This window comes from Sprattus sprattus (genome assembly GCF_963457725.1).
Source record: "Sprattus sprattus genome assembly, chromosome: 18".
Taxonomy (NCBI): Eukaryota; Metazoa; Chordata; class Actinopteri; order Clupeiformes; family Clupeidae; genus Sprattus; species Sprattus sprattus.
This window is the reverse complement of record NC_137916.1, coordinates 11,917,824-11,934,584: the sequence shown is the minus strand read 5'-3', so window position 1 is coordinate 11,934,584 and position 16,761 is coordinate 11,917,824. Positions and strand designations below refer to the sequence as shown.

At 42.0% G+C, this 16,761-nt stretch overlaps 2 protein-coding genes across 3 annotated transcripts; one reads left to right on the top strand and one right to left on the bottom strand.

The window, feature by feature from the left end:
- The first annotated feature begins 80 nt into the window (after positions 1-80).
- On the top strand, positions 81-3,872 carry polr2f (RNA polymerase II, I and III subunit F). Its single transcript, XM_080857156.1, has 5 exons — positions 81-212; positions 627-696; positions 940-1,070; positions 1,269-1,340; positions 3,419-3,872. Exons 1-5 carry the CDS (start codon positions 193-195, stop codon positions 3,507-3,509), a joined length of 384 nt encoding a protein of 127 aa, XP_080713282.1. The 5' UTR covers positions 81-192; the 3' UTR covers positions 3,510-3,872.
- Positions 3,873-6,077: 2,205 nt separating this feature from the next.
- On the bottom strand, positions 6,078-14,468 carry sox10 (SRY-box transcription factor 10). Of its 2 annotated transcripts, none has more exons than XM_080857127.1 (4): positions 14,367-14,468; positions 10,888-11,701; positions 9,585-9,835; positions 6,078-8,897 (listed from the first exon to the last, which is right to left on the bottom strand). In XM_080857127.1, exons 2-4 carry the CDS (start codon positions 11,307-11,309, stop codon positions 8,098-8,100), a joined length of 1,473 nt encoding a protein of 490 aa, XP_080713253.1. In that variant the 5' UTR covers positions 11,310-11,701; positions 14,367-14,468; the 3' UTR covers positions 6,078-8,097. The 2 variants fall into 2 exon arrangements, with proteins under 2 accessions (XP_080713253.1, XP_080713254.1); XM_080857128.1 differs by having other exon boundaries at positions 9,687-9,835.
- Positions 14,469-16,761: the final 2,293 nt, after the last annotated feature.

Here is a 16,761-nt window from a genome sequence, read left to right as displayed (position 1 = left end):
ATAGACAGTTGTCGGAACCTTTTTCAAGCATTGTGTCTTTACACGGACCGCTAAAACGGCAGGACAATTTTGATCACTACGGAAGTTTAACGTGTGTCGTTGTCCACATTCTCGTGTGATTTTAAACAGCCTCCACATTTGCTCTCAGGAGAACATTGGCTTGCTGTTTAAAATAACTGTTCAGAGTATACAATGTCAGACAACGAAGACAAGTAAGTAAAATAAATACTAACAAGACTAACAAGCCTTGATTATTTATTGCGATAATGTCCTCCTGACATGCTCATAGATCTCGAGAGTGAGTTACAGTACAGGTTTAGCTTGGCTTTCGATGCCCTAGCATAACACAGTTAACCATATTATTAATTATGAGAGAACAGATACTTTCGATTCGTATGTGGACGTAGAGGAACTAAAATATTCAGACGACTCCAGACAAATTCAGTTGGGTTTCATGGTGTAGTCTTAAACGATAGTAAACGAAAGCCAGCAAGACAGTGGTGATGTTATGGTATTTACTTGATGTTGTTCTTCGATTTTTTTCAAACTGTGCTCCACGTTTTCACACGTTTATTCGTATTCCTCACGTCAAAATCTTTAAACGTACCATCAATTTGTTCTGATAGCTTCGACGACGGAGACTTTGACGATGGGGAAGAAGATGAGGGATTAGATGACCTGGAGAACGCAGAGGATGTAAGTTCTTAATAGATATGCACAGCCAAATGTTGGCCCTTATTGACTATCTAGGCAAAGTAAGTCTACCTTATAGTAACACGTGTTTACAACAAATGTGTTGTTTTTAAACTTCTAACAAGATGAGTGTGTTGTGATGTTGAACCTTCCCATCACCAACCAACAGTCACTTGTCCCTTCTGCTAGTGTCTGGCATTAGCATTACATCCCCGTCATTGATATGATCTTACTTTTCCACTGTAGGAGGACCAGGAGAATGTGCAGATTTTACCAGCTGGTCAAGGACATGGGGCTAATTTGAAAAGAATTACCACAGCTTACATGACCAAATATGAGCGAGCAAGAGTATTAGGAACCCGCGCCCTGCAGATTGCGTGAGTAAAGTCTCACATCGGAAGATGGGACTATTCAGTTTGTTGTATCTTGTATTGGGTTATCTGTTGGTTCACATGGTCTTACATGTGTTGTCTGATGTAAGTGCTTGCATGATTGTGAAATCAGACTGTCAAAGTCCTTATTTTACACTGCAGTTGAATAAAAATGAATAACATGTTGTTTCCTCCCTTTGGTAGTATGTGTGCCCCAGTCATGGTGGAGCTGGAAGGGGAAACGGACCCCCTTCAGATTGCCATGAAGGAGCTGAAGTGAGTCACACCTCTCTCACTATTTTCTTTATTTTATGACTCTTGGTGACTTGTTTTTTGTAGCTATGAAATTTTGAAGTTGTAACTCTTACCTTAAAAACCAGGAGAGCAAGTCAAGTCATTTTTATTGTGTCTCCCAGGGGAGAAATTAGTTTGGATCTGTGTAATAGCTGCATCACATCAGTACGAAATAACATACAACATACGACCAGTTCATCACATGGGCAAGACAAATCACAGATACGAAAACGATCAGTAAAAACTATTGGACAAATAGTGTAAAATTGTTGTACATAGTATTGTGCAAACAAACATTCATGTGCAAAAAATAGCAATCTGTAAATTCCCACACTCCTGTGCAAATAGCAATCACACCAAACACTCAGCATTCATCCTGACCAAACTGCTCCTCCATTCATACATCCATACCTGTGCAACAATAGCAATAGCAATCCCACCAGGCATACGATCAACATTCATTCTGGTCTCATTCATTCATCCTTGCATACTCATCTACCAGATCCTGTGCATACAGTTATCCCTCCCCCCACTCCCCATATAGTCCTAGCTACCTTTACATTACTCCATCTCATACATACATTCAACTGTCAAAAAGACATTGTTTCTCACATATTGTCATACAGTAATTTTCACAGTTGTTCATTGATGAGCTTGACAGAGAGGGATGAATGAGTGTTTGTACCTGTTGTGTTTGCACAGAGAAACCCTGTACCTCCTACCTGAGTTTAACAGTGTATATTCAGAGTGCAGAGGATGGGAGCTGTCAGATAGGATAGTCTGAGCCTGTCTTATTGTAGTTTGTTCAAAGAGCTCCTGTGGGTTGAGAGGTACTGGTGTTCCAATGATTTTTCCTACTGTCTTAACTAGGTTGAAAATCTGAGTTTTTGACTTGACAGTTAGGTTCCCAAACCAGCTGGTAATACCGTATCTGAGAATGGACTCAATTGTTGCCCTGTCTGTTGTGAGCAGACGGTGGAACAGGTCCGTTACTGTATGAACGTGGTTGAGCAGCACTTAACTTGTTGTAGTGTTCTTGCTGCCATTGCAACACTATTTATGAATGTTCCAGCTTCCCAAATCTGAACCAAAAAAGGAGAAAGGATAGTAAAAAGTAGAATCTGCTGACTTTTTTGTTACAGCTAGCGAATTGCTAATCACGGTCCATTAGCTGTCCTTTCAGTATGTGCACTCCCCCAAAAAAATGGCTCTTTAATGGGAATCTGGCTCTTTAATGGGAAACTAACACAGTTGCTTGGACCAAGACATACACATTTCCAGCCAATCAACATGTTGTGTCAGGAGCACAGAACGGAGGGGTACAGTTTGATTGGCTCTTTAACTCCAATATAAACCTTTCGCTAGAATCACAGACTTTGACTCAAAACAACATTCATCAATGTTATGTGTTAAGAGGTTTATTTATTAATAAACACAGGCTCTTAATATGTACCTTTCCATAGGAGCTTCTGGCTGTACATGTACTTTCCAAACTATCTCCGGAAATTTCCTTAAAGGAAAGCTTCTTGAAAGAGACATTCAAATGGCCTGTCCATGAGTGTAGTGCTGAAATAGATTTTTTTTACGAGAAATGATTTGCACATTCTCCGGTTTGAGTCAGACTGGAATGAAGGTCTTTATAATTAAAGCAATTGTATATGCACAAAGCTGAGAAGCAAAGAACAATTTGAAAAGAATCAATAGGTTAAGGTATAGCTAGGTATAGCCTAATTGAACATTTTCATTATGGGCCATTCAATGATGTATATGAACCAACTACTGTCAACTGTTTAAGCAAAGGTCAAACGCAATAACTATCTTTGAGAGGCTTGCCCAGTGATGGCCACTTGTGGAATGAGCTGTTGCTCTGCTTAAGGAATAGCTAAGAGTGGTTCAGAACAACCTTACTAAAGCGAAATATGCTCTAAAATAAAATTAAGGTAGATCTCTTTAGGTGTGACTTACAAATGATGTAGCACAAAGAAGGCTCTGGAAAGTGTTGCCCATGCATGTTGGTTTATCGAGAGGTGTGTTTTTTTTTTTTTTTCTCATTTCCACAGGAGCAGAAAGATTCCAATTATTATCAGGAGGTACCTGCCTGACGGCAGCTATGAAGACTGGGGCTGTGATGAACTCATTATAACTGACTGAGCCAACCTGAACTGAGGCTGACCAGCAAACCTGCACCCAAAAGAATCAGAGACAGATCCTCAGAACCCCGAACTGCAGCTGTTGTTAAGAAACAAGTATGGAAAAGAGGCATAGATTCACATGTTACCTCCCCCTACTTCCATAAGCTGAGGTCCCAGGTCGCACACAAAACACAAATCAGTCATCAGTGCTGAGTCTAACCCTCAGCTTTCCATCTGGAACCTTCTGTTGCATGTCCACCTCTTCTCCACTAGGTGGACTTCAGAATCAGGAGAAAAGTATGACTACCGAAGTGTTGAATAGTTTTGAGTTTCCTTTTATTCCTTTTATTTTAAGTGGTTATTAAAAGATTTTGTAAGCAAAGTGGTTTTGATTTTAGTGATTTGATTAGTGTTTTCCTCATTGGGTGTATATATATATTGTATATATGTGTATATATATATATATGTGTGTGTGTGTGTGTCTGTGTTCGCACGATTGTGTTGGGTAACATAAAGCTATTAGTACTGATAGTACTGATATATGTGTTTTTTGAGCTTAATGAGGCATAATTGAGGTTGTGTCTGAATCTAGAGCGCTACCTTGGTCAAGTCCTACAGACTTGCCATGCAAACACCAACACCACAGTTGGCACTGATCCAATCTCTCTAACATGCTCATTTTGGTCATTTGGTGATGTGCTGTAAAAGCTGATCTTTTTATGGGTCACCAACAGAGGTGGCAAAATTAATTTGAGGATGATCCAAATACTTTTTACCTATAAAAACATACCTCAAAACATGATAGGAACCTTCAGCTGGTTGTTTTTTGTATTGACTCAATCCTTGAAGGTTTGACAAGTTTCATAAATATATAGAAATCCATAGTTAATAACTTTTAAGGACAAAATATCAGTTATGGAGGTCGTAAAGACCTCTTAAACTCATTCTGGTAGGTCTGGAAATCTGATCTACAGTGCACTCAGAAGCAACGTTTTCCCTTGGTGGCTAAATATCTTAGTCACACTGACATGACCAAAGCACGCCAAGAAGAATGTGGGTTCTGTTGCCTCTCCAGTTCCACGCCCTGCATTTCCTGCTCCTGCTCCATCGGTACACCTCCACACGTCACCTCAAATCGACCCATAGTGAGCTTTTAGGCCATGGCAAGGTGTGAGATTTCACTGAGATGTATCCAGATTGTACAGTCATGACTGAGGTAAACAAGCCCAAAGTGTGCTGTTCCTTCTTGAACTGATGATTATATGAGTTCACTCTGCTGTCTCTCCGCCATACACCCCCAAACAAACAAACAAATAAACAAATAGGCCATTCATTGTTTCATGGGGGTCCGGAGGGGTTGTGTCTCCATGACAACGAGCAGCCCTACCCTATGATGTGGAAAGATGGTAGATAGAAGGGAAGTAGGAGCGAGAAAGCAAACACTTCTCCATCATACATGCCCTGGTGCTAATCAAAGTACAAATTTGAACAGTTGAAGTAAACTATGTGTATTGGCATTATCAGTCATGAAATACACATAATTTGCTAAACCAATGTGTCAAACTCAACTGAGGGTGATAAAAACTCCTAGGAGTCCTATAAGTGAATCGAACTGGTATTTTAATTTGATTTGATATTTTTTCTGACTGGTTATTAATTCTGCTGCCATTTTGACTTCCACCCCATTTCTTCAACACTTCCACATCCCACTTTGCCCCATATTTCTCTGTTTCTATTTCTCTCCAGTCTTGGAATGTTTTAATCCCATTACACTCTCAACCTGGAAGGGGAGGGGAGTGGAGTGGAGCAGCAGGGCTGGAGGGGAGGGGCAGGAGCAGGAGCAGTGTGTACTGAGACTGTGTGCCCTCTATGTATGAGTGTCCCTTTGTATCACGGCAAAGTTCTGGATATGGCTCCCTCATCGCCCCCCTCCATCCCCTGCCCTTGGCCCCCCTCCCTCAGCTCTGGCTCAATGGCGCTCTTTGTTTTACTAAAGTATCACACAGCCGATTAAATGGAGGGAATTAGGAATCAGGCTTAACTCGTAGCGCGCACACACATACACAAAGGAACACACAACCACGCATACATATTTGCGAACATGCATACATATACGCACATACGTACATATACTGTACTTACCAGAGGCAAACGGCTATACCCTGAAAACAGCATGACGGGGCATTATGGCCTCATGGGTGCTGTCAGGCACTGTATGTCATGACATTCTCTGTAGGCCTCAACTAAGAATGTAAGGTAGGGAGAATTGCATGCTGCCTCAGAGGCAAATTGACTACATACTCTACTTAACACATGCAGTGGTATGAAGCAACAGAAGCTAAAGAGCCTTTTGAGCCTTTTGTAGACTGACCATGGAAACGCTGAGGATGCTACATCATTGTGGTGTTTTTGAAAACACCTCCAATCTGGGATTTTTGTCATTGCCCTCGGTTGCCCCATAGTTCCCTGACCCGCTTAACTGCGACATTATGAACCACCACTGGAGAACTTTTTTTTTTTTTTTTTTTACAAAAGCAGGAAGCGTACAGATTTATTTAGTGTGAGAGAATTCATTAGTTATTCTGTCTCTAAAGTTTCATCTTCTCTACTATTTACAAGGGTGTTCTGGTTTGCTGGCAACATAACTGAGAAAGTACAAAATAGCATACAACAATATCAGTCATAGGCTTTCAACATATAAGGAGAACAAAGAAAACAGTTAACAGTGAACAAAACTTAATACCAGCAAATATAAATAATATTTTTGTAATATATAACAAGCATGTCCTACCACAAGGTGTAGGATGTAAAAGAAATTTCTGGTTTTGCTTATAATACTACGAAATACAAGAAATCAAGCAACAAAGTGAAGGCTTACTGTGATAACAAGTTGATATCCTCTCTTGCATTGGGTCAAACAAAAGTATATAGATACAATTTTGTAAATGAATAGTCTGATGAAAGGAACATACATCAAATAACAGTCCCTCTTGTATTTCTAACAAGTACTGAACCTAACTCACGGTATAAGGTTTAATTCATATTGTATGGCACCCAGAATGAACAATTAAATCTGTGCAGATGACTTATCCTCTGTGGCTGGGAAATGGCATGGGTTTAAATCACTCTGGTTCATTTTCACAGTCCACAACTTACAACGTCCCAGTCCACACATTGGCAATGTCTATCAACTCTAACAGTGTAAATGCACAGGTGATGGTTTAATCACTGAAATGATCCACAGTGTTGTGTATGTTGGTGAGTCAAATGCTCATTGTCGTTCATGCCATTATGAAAATTAGGCAAATGTGACACTGTAGTTAACAACTTTCTATTTCACAATTCTTTTTTGTCTCACACAAACTCAGGTAAATGGACTTTGATGAACTACTTAAAAGCACTTAAAAGCAAGCAAAAAAAAAAACTGTTATAGAACAAGTATCTACAAAACTATAATTTGACACTGAAGTATATACACATTTTGAATGTCAAACTAAATTTGAATATAAAAATTGAAGGGCAGTGGTGCAGACTTTTCAGTGTAGTTATGGCAACAAAAACCGACAACATTGACATTAATATTAAACACTACATGGATGGCTACATGAAAAATACTGTACTATGATTAATGAAAAAAGACCTTTATTTGGTTAATAGAAAAAGATTACTGTTTTTAAAACAATTATCAACGCCTATGAATGTACACATAATATTGTCTTTTCAGTGTCTATCCCAGTTCTGTAGAATAGTGTCTTACTAATGCAGTTCGGAATTATATCAGTAGTCAGTGCTGGAAAGAACTGCTCAACAATATCGAATTGGAAATGCTAACAGTCACCATAGTCTTGTGTTTATATTGTTACCAAATAGAAAAGTAACTGACCTAACATTTAGATGGCAATGTGTATACGTATAGATAAAGTGGAGGCCTGCTTATTTTAAAACCAGTTCATTTCTTGGTCTTTAAAGTTTTGGTCTCAAAACTTTGGTCATGTTTATTAGTAATCCCTACAATGCAGTGACAAAGTTCCCCTTACACTCTATAGTGTCTGTATCATAAAGGCACTTCCTCACAGAGAGGACCTATATACCTATATATATACGAATACTTGGAAATAATAAGCATTGAGTAAGACACTGTATGTGTCCTGTTAAATGAATGACATGCCTGAGATATAAATGGGGTTGTTACAATAAACATTTTCTCTACTTCTTTATTTTAATTCCATGTTTAAAATGACAAATCTGTCTTGATTGTTGGCATCATTCCTTGTTTCTGCATCCACACCTCTCCCTTTCACAAACATGAAATCAAATTGTACTATCTAGCTTTCAGTAAAACTGTGTACTGTACACTACACCATGTTACCCCAAAAACTCCACCGAGCTCCATATGTCATCCCTAAGCATTGCTGTCCAGTCTGGCTCGACACCGGACCAAAGTGGGTGAGACTGGGCTGGGTCTCCCCAGCACTCCACCTCTTCTTTGCTCTGTGTTTCTGGCTGTGGGACTCCACCCATGCCAGGGCCCTGTCCTCTTCCTCCCCTTCCTCCTCCTCCTCTTCCTCCTCTCCCGCTTCCTCCTCTACTTCTTCTCCAGGTCTCTGTCAAGGCCGTGAGAGGGTGGTGTAGACGGGCTGCTCCCAGTGTGTGGGGCTGTGGGACTGGGGCACACTGGAGGGGTCGGTGATGGCTGTGTAGAGGGGCCTCTGCGAGGGCCCCATGTAAGAGAAGGCTGAGTAGAGCCCCGAGGCCTGGCTGGAATGGGCGTAATAGGAGCCTGAGGCCTGGTGATCGGCGTAGTCGGCAAACTGGGCGCGGGAGGCCAGCGAGGGGAAGGCAGAGCTGTAGTGTGGCAGGCTAAGCGGGGTGTAGGTGACGTGGGAGCCACTGCTGCCCCCCTCTCCGGCAAAGTGGCCCACCGGTCCGGCCTCGCTCTTGATCTGGGCTTTGGACGGGTCGGAGGCCAGCGAGGAGGTGTGGTGCTGCTGCTGGTGCTGCTGCTGCTTGGACAGCCAGGCGGCAGAGTGTCCGCTGGCCGCCGCCAGGGCCGTGGAGATGCCGTACGCGTAGGGCGAGCTGGAGGAACCGCCCGCCCCAGGGGCCCCAGAGCTGCCCCCAACACCAGGGTGCCCGTTGGGCGGGAGGTACTGGTCAAACTCGTTCACGTCGAAGGGCTCCATGTTGGCCATGACGTCGTGGCTGATCTCACCGATGTCCACGTTCCCAAAGTCGATGTGGGGTTTGCCTGCTCCAGACGCTGACCCAGAGCCCCCGTCTGCTCCCACGCCAAGGCCGCCACGGGAGCCTCCTGCTCCGCCACCCTCTCGCTTCCCCTCTCCTGACTTTCCAGACTGCAACTCGGTCTTCGGCGTAGTTGGAGGCGTCGGAGGACTGTGGCTCTGACCTTTGGGGAAAGAAAAAGAACTACAATCAAGAAAGATAAAAAGAACGAGAAAAGATACACCTGGACCAAGCTATGAGAGTTGAGGAAAAGTAAGTAAGTGCTACTTTGGCCTGATTGTGTAATTGGCCTTTCATCATGTTTTAAAGGGCCACAGACATTTATAGATCATTGTCAGTTTCCTTACCAAGACCATTGAAATGTTTTTATTCGGTCACAGGGGTTTATTTTTCCCCACCTACCTGACCTATTGCCCCAAGAAGAACAGTACCCATCATTAGTTTTCCTCTGAGATGCAAGAGGTTTCTCATAGGGCACTAGACAGCATAGAGACGTGTTTAATGGTCAATAAAATCAGAAACTGCAATGATCAATTTAAGCTTTACTCAGTTCACTCTTTCACTGTTTAAACTGGGCCCGTATTTATCAGTCAGATCTATGGTTTTGACTTAAAAGTAGGTAGCGAGCTAGCCAGATGCAAAACGTGAACCATGGAAAGGATCTTAGACTTTGCACTAGTACCTACAGGCAAGCATCACAAGACTTCACATGCATTTATCTCAAGGTGACAAACACATAAATCCTTATGTTCTGCACATGTCTGGGCGCCTTTAAGGAGACAGTAAGAGGAATTCCCCATGAGGTGGAGTTAAGGACACAGGGTTACAGAGGGAGTCATCTGGGGCACACCTGCAGCGTGGGGGTGGTGCCCATCGGCCAGTGGAGACCCTGTCCCGGCATGAACTTCTAGATGGAGGCTCTTGTAGTGTGATTGGCTGTGGCTGACCTCACCCTCGGCATCGCCCTCATTGCTGGAGTTGGGCTTGCCATTCTTGCGGCGCCGTGGCTGGTACTTGTATTCCGGATAGTCCTTCTTGTGCTGCTTCCTCAGCCTCTCGGCCTCCTCGATGAAGGGCCGCTTGTCATTTTCATTCAAGAGCCTGGGAAGGTAAGAGAGGCGGACGGAAATAGAGTGAGAATGGAATGGTCCATATTTGCACGTGTGACATATTCCCAGATGATACAGCTGCTTCATATAATATGGTTTGAACGTTTGAGGTTTGAAATTGGATCAGGCCCCCCACACGTAAACCTGAGGGCCCTCCTGACACCCTAACCTTACACCGAAGGGGTCAAGGACTTTGACTCAACCTCAATCAAATAAGATGTAAAGTCATTTCCTGTGGCTTAGTGTTTGTTTAAGTTACTTTTGGAGGTCACGTGGTTTTTAGAACATTTTAAAAGCATAGTATTTATGGGCCACATAACCAGTGCACACCACAATAGTCATTATAGTCATTTATTGAGGACTGTAATTCAGTTTCGGTGCCTGGGGATGTAATTGGGGCACAGGACAAAATGATTAGAATAGGAAAAGGCTGACCTTTGAAACAGTTCATATGCTTCCTGGTCAATTATGAACTATTCTGGGTAAAGTCTTTAAATGGTTAATGTTGTGACTTTTGCAAGATTAATAGATTGGTCTGCCTAAGGCACAAATAAATACTGTAGTGACAAATCTACAGTCCCACTTTGTTTTGTCACCAAAGACAGATAATAGGATTTATTGAACTTGTTTGCTCAATTGCAGCAAACCTTTCCTCTGTCTATTAAAGTTACCACATCACAATATCAAAGGATATCCTTTTGGTTATTGACACAACTGTATTATTTATTTGAACTGTTGATTAAAAGATGATACCTATGGATTCTCACTCAAGGCCTTCCGAAAATATTGATATAGGCCTACAGTTGAAAGTACATATACATAACATTACTTAATTGATTTGACTAGCAGCTGACCATTTAGATAATTACATTAAGGATCCGCACTGCATGAACAACATGAGCTAGTCCTTCTGAAAATCTCTCTTTGATAACAACGTCTGTCTAGAGGCCTATCTGTCCATATGAGAAGCTGCATTGCTTGATGAACTCTTATCTTGATACAGCTATTGGGGGAGTGTCTGTTAGCTCTGGACCCTGTGCTTACCTCCATAATTTCCCCAACGTTTTACTAAGCTCGGCGTTGTGCAGGTGAGGGTACTGGTCAGCGAGTTTTCGCCGTGCGGCCTGCGCCCACACCATGAAGGCGTTCATGGGTCTTTTCACGTGCGGCTTACTCTTGCTTCCTGAGTTCACGCGTACCGGCATGGGCACAAGCGTCCAATCGTATCCATTCAGCACCTGGCTTACCGCCTCACGGATGCCAATGGGGAACCGGTCATCCTCTTCGTCGGATTTGACGGAGACCGCGCTGCCACCATCCTCTCCAACCGATGGTTGCTGTCCAGACAAAGGTGAGTCTCCGCCACCGGCGGGGCCAGAGGAGTGGACCGGTGACATAGAGTGGCCGTCATCCGAGACGCCAGGACTCATTTCCACCTCAGACAAACTCTGTTCCTCTCCCGACATCTTTCTATTCACTCTGGTAAACTTTCTCCTGGAAACGTTGCACAAAGGCTACTTATTTCTCTGTAGCTTTTCTCCGAAATGACTGGATTGTACTGAATCAATACTTTTCTCTAATGCCAATGCGTTTACTGATTAATTTTATCCATTCGAAATGTGTTTATATACATTTCCAATCAGTTTCGTCGCTCAGTCTTCTCTCCAGAATTCTGCTCGAATTGCACATTAAAGTTCTTTCCATTCGTACGGGTGCATTCCCACGCTTTATGCGCCTTTGAATGGTTCAAATTTGGTTTAACATCAGGGAACTGCTTCTTACATTCCGCTGTTTGATAATCCAGTTGTGTGTGTGTTGTCTTCACGTCTGTTTTACACAATACGTTTACAGTAAACACCTGCAAAAAATGAGAGAAATTTGGTATATGAGTTATACATAACAGTTTACATTCATGGCACCTTTACCTAACATTTCAGTCCACTTAACATTTGTAATTTTCCATAAATTTTTATCTGACAAGAAATTCTGGACGAGTCACATGAAAGGTGTTTTTTAAAAGTCGTTTTACAAAGCATTGCAGGCTTACTTATCAGGGCCACGTCGCAATCGTGTGTGCGTCAGTTTACCTTGGTCGCTCTGGCTCGATCTGAATATTTTTCTAGCCCAGGCCTCACTCCCGCTAACAAGCTACTGTTTAAGGTTTGGCAGTTATTGCAAGCTCCCCGGAGAGCAAGTGTTGGAATAATACGCACCCGCAGCAGCACAGGGCCAGGCTTTATGCCGCGGAACTCCTAGATAAACACGGGCCTGACGCTGGAAATACAAACCGCGTGTGGCTAGGCCTATATGTGTGTATCCTCGTCTGTGAACTGAAGACTGTTTGTGAGTGAATGAGCAGTATATATTGCGGGGAAAATGTTAGGTTTTGTCCACAGACCTAAGGCAGTCCTTCTTACTGGCCGTGACCTGAATGTTTTGATACTGGTAATGACGAATAGCCTACATTGACATTTACTTAATGAGAAATAATGTTGCTATTAAATATGACTCAATTTGCCTGTAATTGGAATGTGCTCATTGGGTATTTTAGACATTTGTGTGTTTAGTGGTCTGCATCTACATAGGGCTTTGTCTCACATTGAGAAGGAATGGTCTTACGACTGTAGGACTGTTTGTGTTTTGGCATCTTAAACACGCCATAATGAGATGTTCATCTCCTGATGAAATGAGAGCGACATAGTCGGATGGACACCGTTTAATTACTGCAGGCATCAGTGGTCCAGTAGCACTGGTGAAATAGGATACGTCGTTCAACATGTCTCCAGCCAATTAGCTTTTAATTAAGATCAAAGCAGGTAGGCCGATTAAACTTGAGAAAGCTCTGTGCTGCCAGGCCAGGCAAGTAGTTGCGTTAAAATTGATTTGCCAGATGTGACCACTGCACTGCATCAGATTTACAATGGTATCATGGTTTATCTGGTGCTTGGAGTCTTTGTGTTGTCCAAGCATATCTTTCTGTTTTTGTCTCCGGCAAGGATCTCTGCCATGTCGGAGTAAATTCACTTCGTCTCCCTCCTATTCTAAAATGTGAATGCCTTTTGCGGAAAGAGGTCGGTGAGCCTGCCATATGACGTGCTTGCAATGCGGCTCGCACGCCTGCACTCCAAACAGAGGTTCACTGTGAGAGTCACTACACACCTTATGTTTTCCATCTAGTTTTATGGGCAGTTTTCTGTTTTAAGTAAATAATTTTAATTGTGCATAAATGCAGTGTCAAGGTAACACTATTGCTTTTACCATGTATTCATTCATCAACTGACAGTATTTGACAGCAATGTAAAACAAGTGAGCCCTGACATAGCTGTCGTATTTGAAGCAATATCCTATATAGGCATACTTATTCACCTTGCTGTTGATATTTTGTTAAGCGTCTTTTACCCACCCGATGGTCAGTGCCTATGTTGTACACGTACCCTATACTAACCGAATGGGGAATATAACGTGATGACAAACTGCTAATTTCACCGCTTGACTTGGCAATAACTTGTCCCAAATTCCTGCGTGGTTATGCAAAGTACTTAGTTTCTAGAGCTAAGAATTGTTCAGTTTAATAGTGTTTGATAAAGTTATCTTTTTCCAGATATCATATTTGGCCCATCCTTGTTCTGTTTCATTAGTTTATTTGTTCGTTTCTCTCGAATTTTAAGGTATGTAGATACTTGAACCAATACCTGATCAAAATGTTTTAGGGTGTCGTTTAATTTGTTAGTGCTTGTATGTTGTCCGTTTGCTAAGCACTACAAGCAGTCTGATGTAGGCTACCACAAAACACTGAAACTTTCATCTGCGATTTATTCTGTGGTAGCCCAGGTTGAGATCCTTGCTTTGAGAAAAATAAATTGGGCAACATTCTATGGATGTTGAGAGGGGCATCGTAACCTCCATATTTAGTTATTCTAAATCGATTTAGCAGGTCGACTCCGTACCTCATCTGAATTACAAAATAATTTAAAATCAACGTAGGCCTAAACCATTTTCTTATATGAACATTAACTGTCTAGCTCAGTAATCCAGTTGGAAGGCGGCTGTGCCCATTTGCGATTAAAGGGGTCAGGGTTTAAAAATAATCTGAACTATTTTGACGAAGTTGTTTTTTCTAAACGGTTTTACAGCTGTGAAATAGGTATCTTTAAATTAGGCCTTATTGTTTTTAACAGTTTTTCTCATTCAATTAGTTAAATTGGCTACATACTTTACAGACACGAACTAATCAACACACCAAAAAAGCTGTCTAAAACCATTCCAGCAAATCTTTATCCTCCTAGACCAGTTGAAGGTTAACTAATGTCAGTGTGGGAATGTTGCTTGAAATATAAACAACAGCGAATTCTGGCAGTTGCATTTACAAAGCAATTAATAATAATAATATGAATAATGATATTGATAATAATAATCGTTCTTATCAAGACAATACATGTAAAATATTCTTTCAACATTATGGTCCAATACAGACAGAAAAAGATAAACATTACAAGAAATGTGTAAAATGCTAAGCGTCTTACTTCTGTATTGAAAAAGGAGGTCGCCCGCTTAGCACTAGAGTCCGTGAGTTCCCGAGTTCCTAAAGTGACGCTCCCGCTCACTCCCCAGCCCCCTCGCTCGCGCTGCCCCGCTATGAATGCCCGCTCTGTGTCGCACACTGGGGCTTAAAGAGCTCCGTTGTGTGAGGAAAGAGAAAAAAAATACATTTTGTGGAAAAAAATCTTAAAGGAGCAGTGAACTTACACGCCAGCCCCTTCTGTGATTGGCTGCTGATCATTCTCCAAAGTCTCCCCCCGTGGGGCGGGATTTCTCAGGCAACACAACCGATTCCGATAGACCTTTATACATTAAGTTGTGTGAGTCTCTGTTTGTAATTTGTACTTTAATGATTTTAGAGTTTCACAAATTCAGTGACTAAGAACATTTAATAAAAATGATTACTGACAGCAAAGGCCGACACTTGTTTAATCAGAGCGAAAATCTGTTGCCGTGAACAAATCTAAATAAAGCCCAATGTGAAATTATATGATCAGTGTTTAAAATGTCAAAGGTATAACTTTACACATCCACACAAATTTGTCTCTGATTTTAACAAAAAAGTCGCTTCAGGGCATTCATGTCAAATTAATGATCAGTGTTTGTGTTTTCCAGTGCATGGCTAGACTGTAAATACTGAACCCTGATTAAGATTTTTTTTCTTTATTTATGTATATTTATTTATTTATAATCGCTAGTGATCCTAAATTATTTATAGAAATATATGCCATAACCTCTCCTAATGGTGTGATTTAAGTGATTATGTTTGCACTGTAGTTATTAATAAAGTTGGTTCAATATTATTAGGCCTGAATTGTCTTAAATATTGACATGGTAAATGTTTAACGCGCGATCTGTTTACCACGTGGGTTTGATCTGACACTGTACATTGATAGGCTTACTTAATGACGAGATGGGCACACTTACTAGCAGCACACCCTAAAATGGCACACTTGATGTCGTGAAAAGTGGTCCAGGATGAAAGGTGAATTAGTGGCGTGGTCACCACACCAGGGCATCACACTGGGCGCGTTGTTTGGAGCTGGCTTCTCCTGGCCTGTTTGCCTTTGGGGCAGAGCGAAGTCGAGGCCTAGGAGCGTGGGGCACGCCGTGGGCTTAGTTCTCATGAGCTGTACCGGAGACAAGCAGGGCCAATGGAATGCTTGCACAGCCAGGTCGCGCCACACCTGCTGTGCGCAGTGGCATCTCCGTGTCATTACGCATGACGCGGAGTCGCTTAAAGAGTTGCCTGTATTGTAGACTGCACTTAAACATTGTATATTTACCCATTCTCATATATGTTATACTTTATGGGGGGAACTTTATGAGGGGTATATGGCACACCAAGAAAGATTTTTGTATGTTTCTGTATTAGGAACCAAAAACTTTGGCAAACCTACACTTCACAACCGCATGCTTGTCTGTATGGTTTATGCTTGATTTGATGGGCCTAAAATATCTTTCAAAATCAGGAAATCTAACTGCACTGCTGGCTACTGAAACCTACAGTATCTGCTGCAAGCTTTGCATGGCTATCTCAGCGCTGCTATGTTGGGTTGAAATATAATTCCGCAGCAAACACTGCGCCACTTCATACTACGTGTTAGTTTTATAATTGCATCAGTGCACAGTCACTTAGATACAAAGAGCACACATTTAAAACCAAACAGCATTTGCAGAAAATATAGAGAAGAGGGACGGGGGGAATATACAGCCCAAGAGCACACAAACACACGCGCTGTTCGGCTCAACAATAACCCCTTGTATTTCCATCTCACGACACCCCCCTCCCCAAAAATCACTTCTTTTTTCATTATCCATGAATGTTGACTCTGATAAGGGATCCTAGCCATGAGTGAATCTCTCTGTCTGATTCTCTCTCCCTCTCTCCCTCTCTCGCATTCCCTCTCTACTCCTTTCTTTGCGTCCTTTGTTTTATCTCAGGTGAATTGTAATCATGTGATCAAACGAACACCCCCCTTCCATTACCCCCTTAAATGAAAAAATGAGGAACAAAAAGCAGTTCTGTGTATATAAAAAAAGAAAAGAGAAAAAGACGTGTGTCTCTCTTTAGTGCTTGTCTTTTCACTGTGTCTCAGCAAACGCACACATATACAGAAAAATGCTCCAAGACCTCTGTGTTGCCTGTGGATGTACATGTCATACCGTCTACTCAGGAGTAGCGTCTCTGAGGGGGGGAAACCAAATATTCCACCCCGTTTGACGGCCGGTTCCTCCGGATTTGCCTGCTCCCGTCTTTGAAGTGAGTTTTTTTAAGTACTGTAAATGAGCGTGCACTGAAGTAAAATTCGGAAGAGTCGGGCTATGAATACGTGAAATTAAACAAACAAGGTGTTACATTTTTCTTTCAGGCAGTTG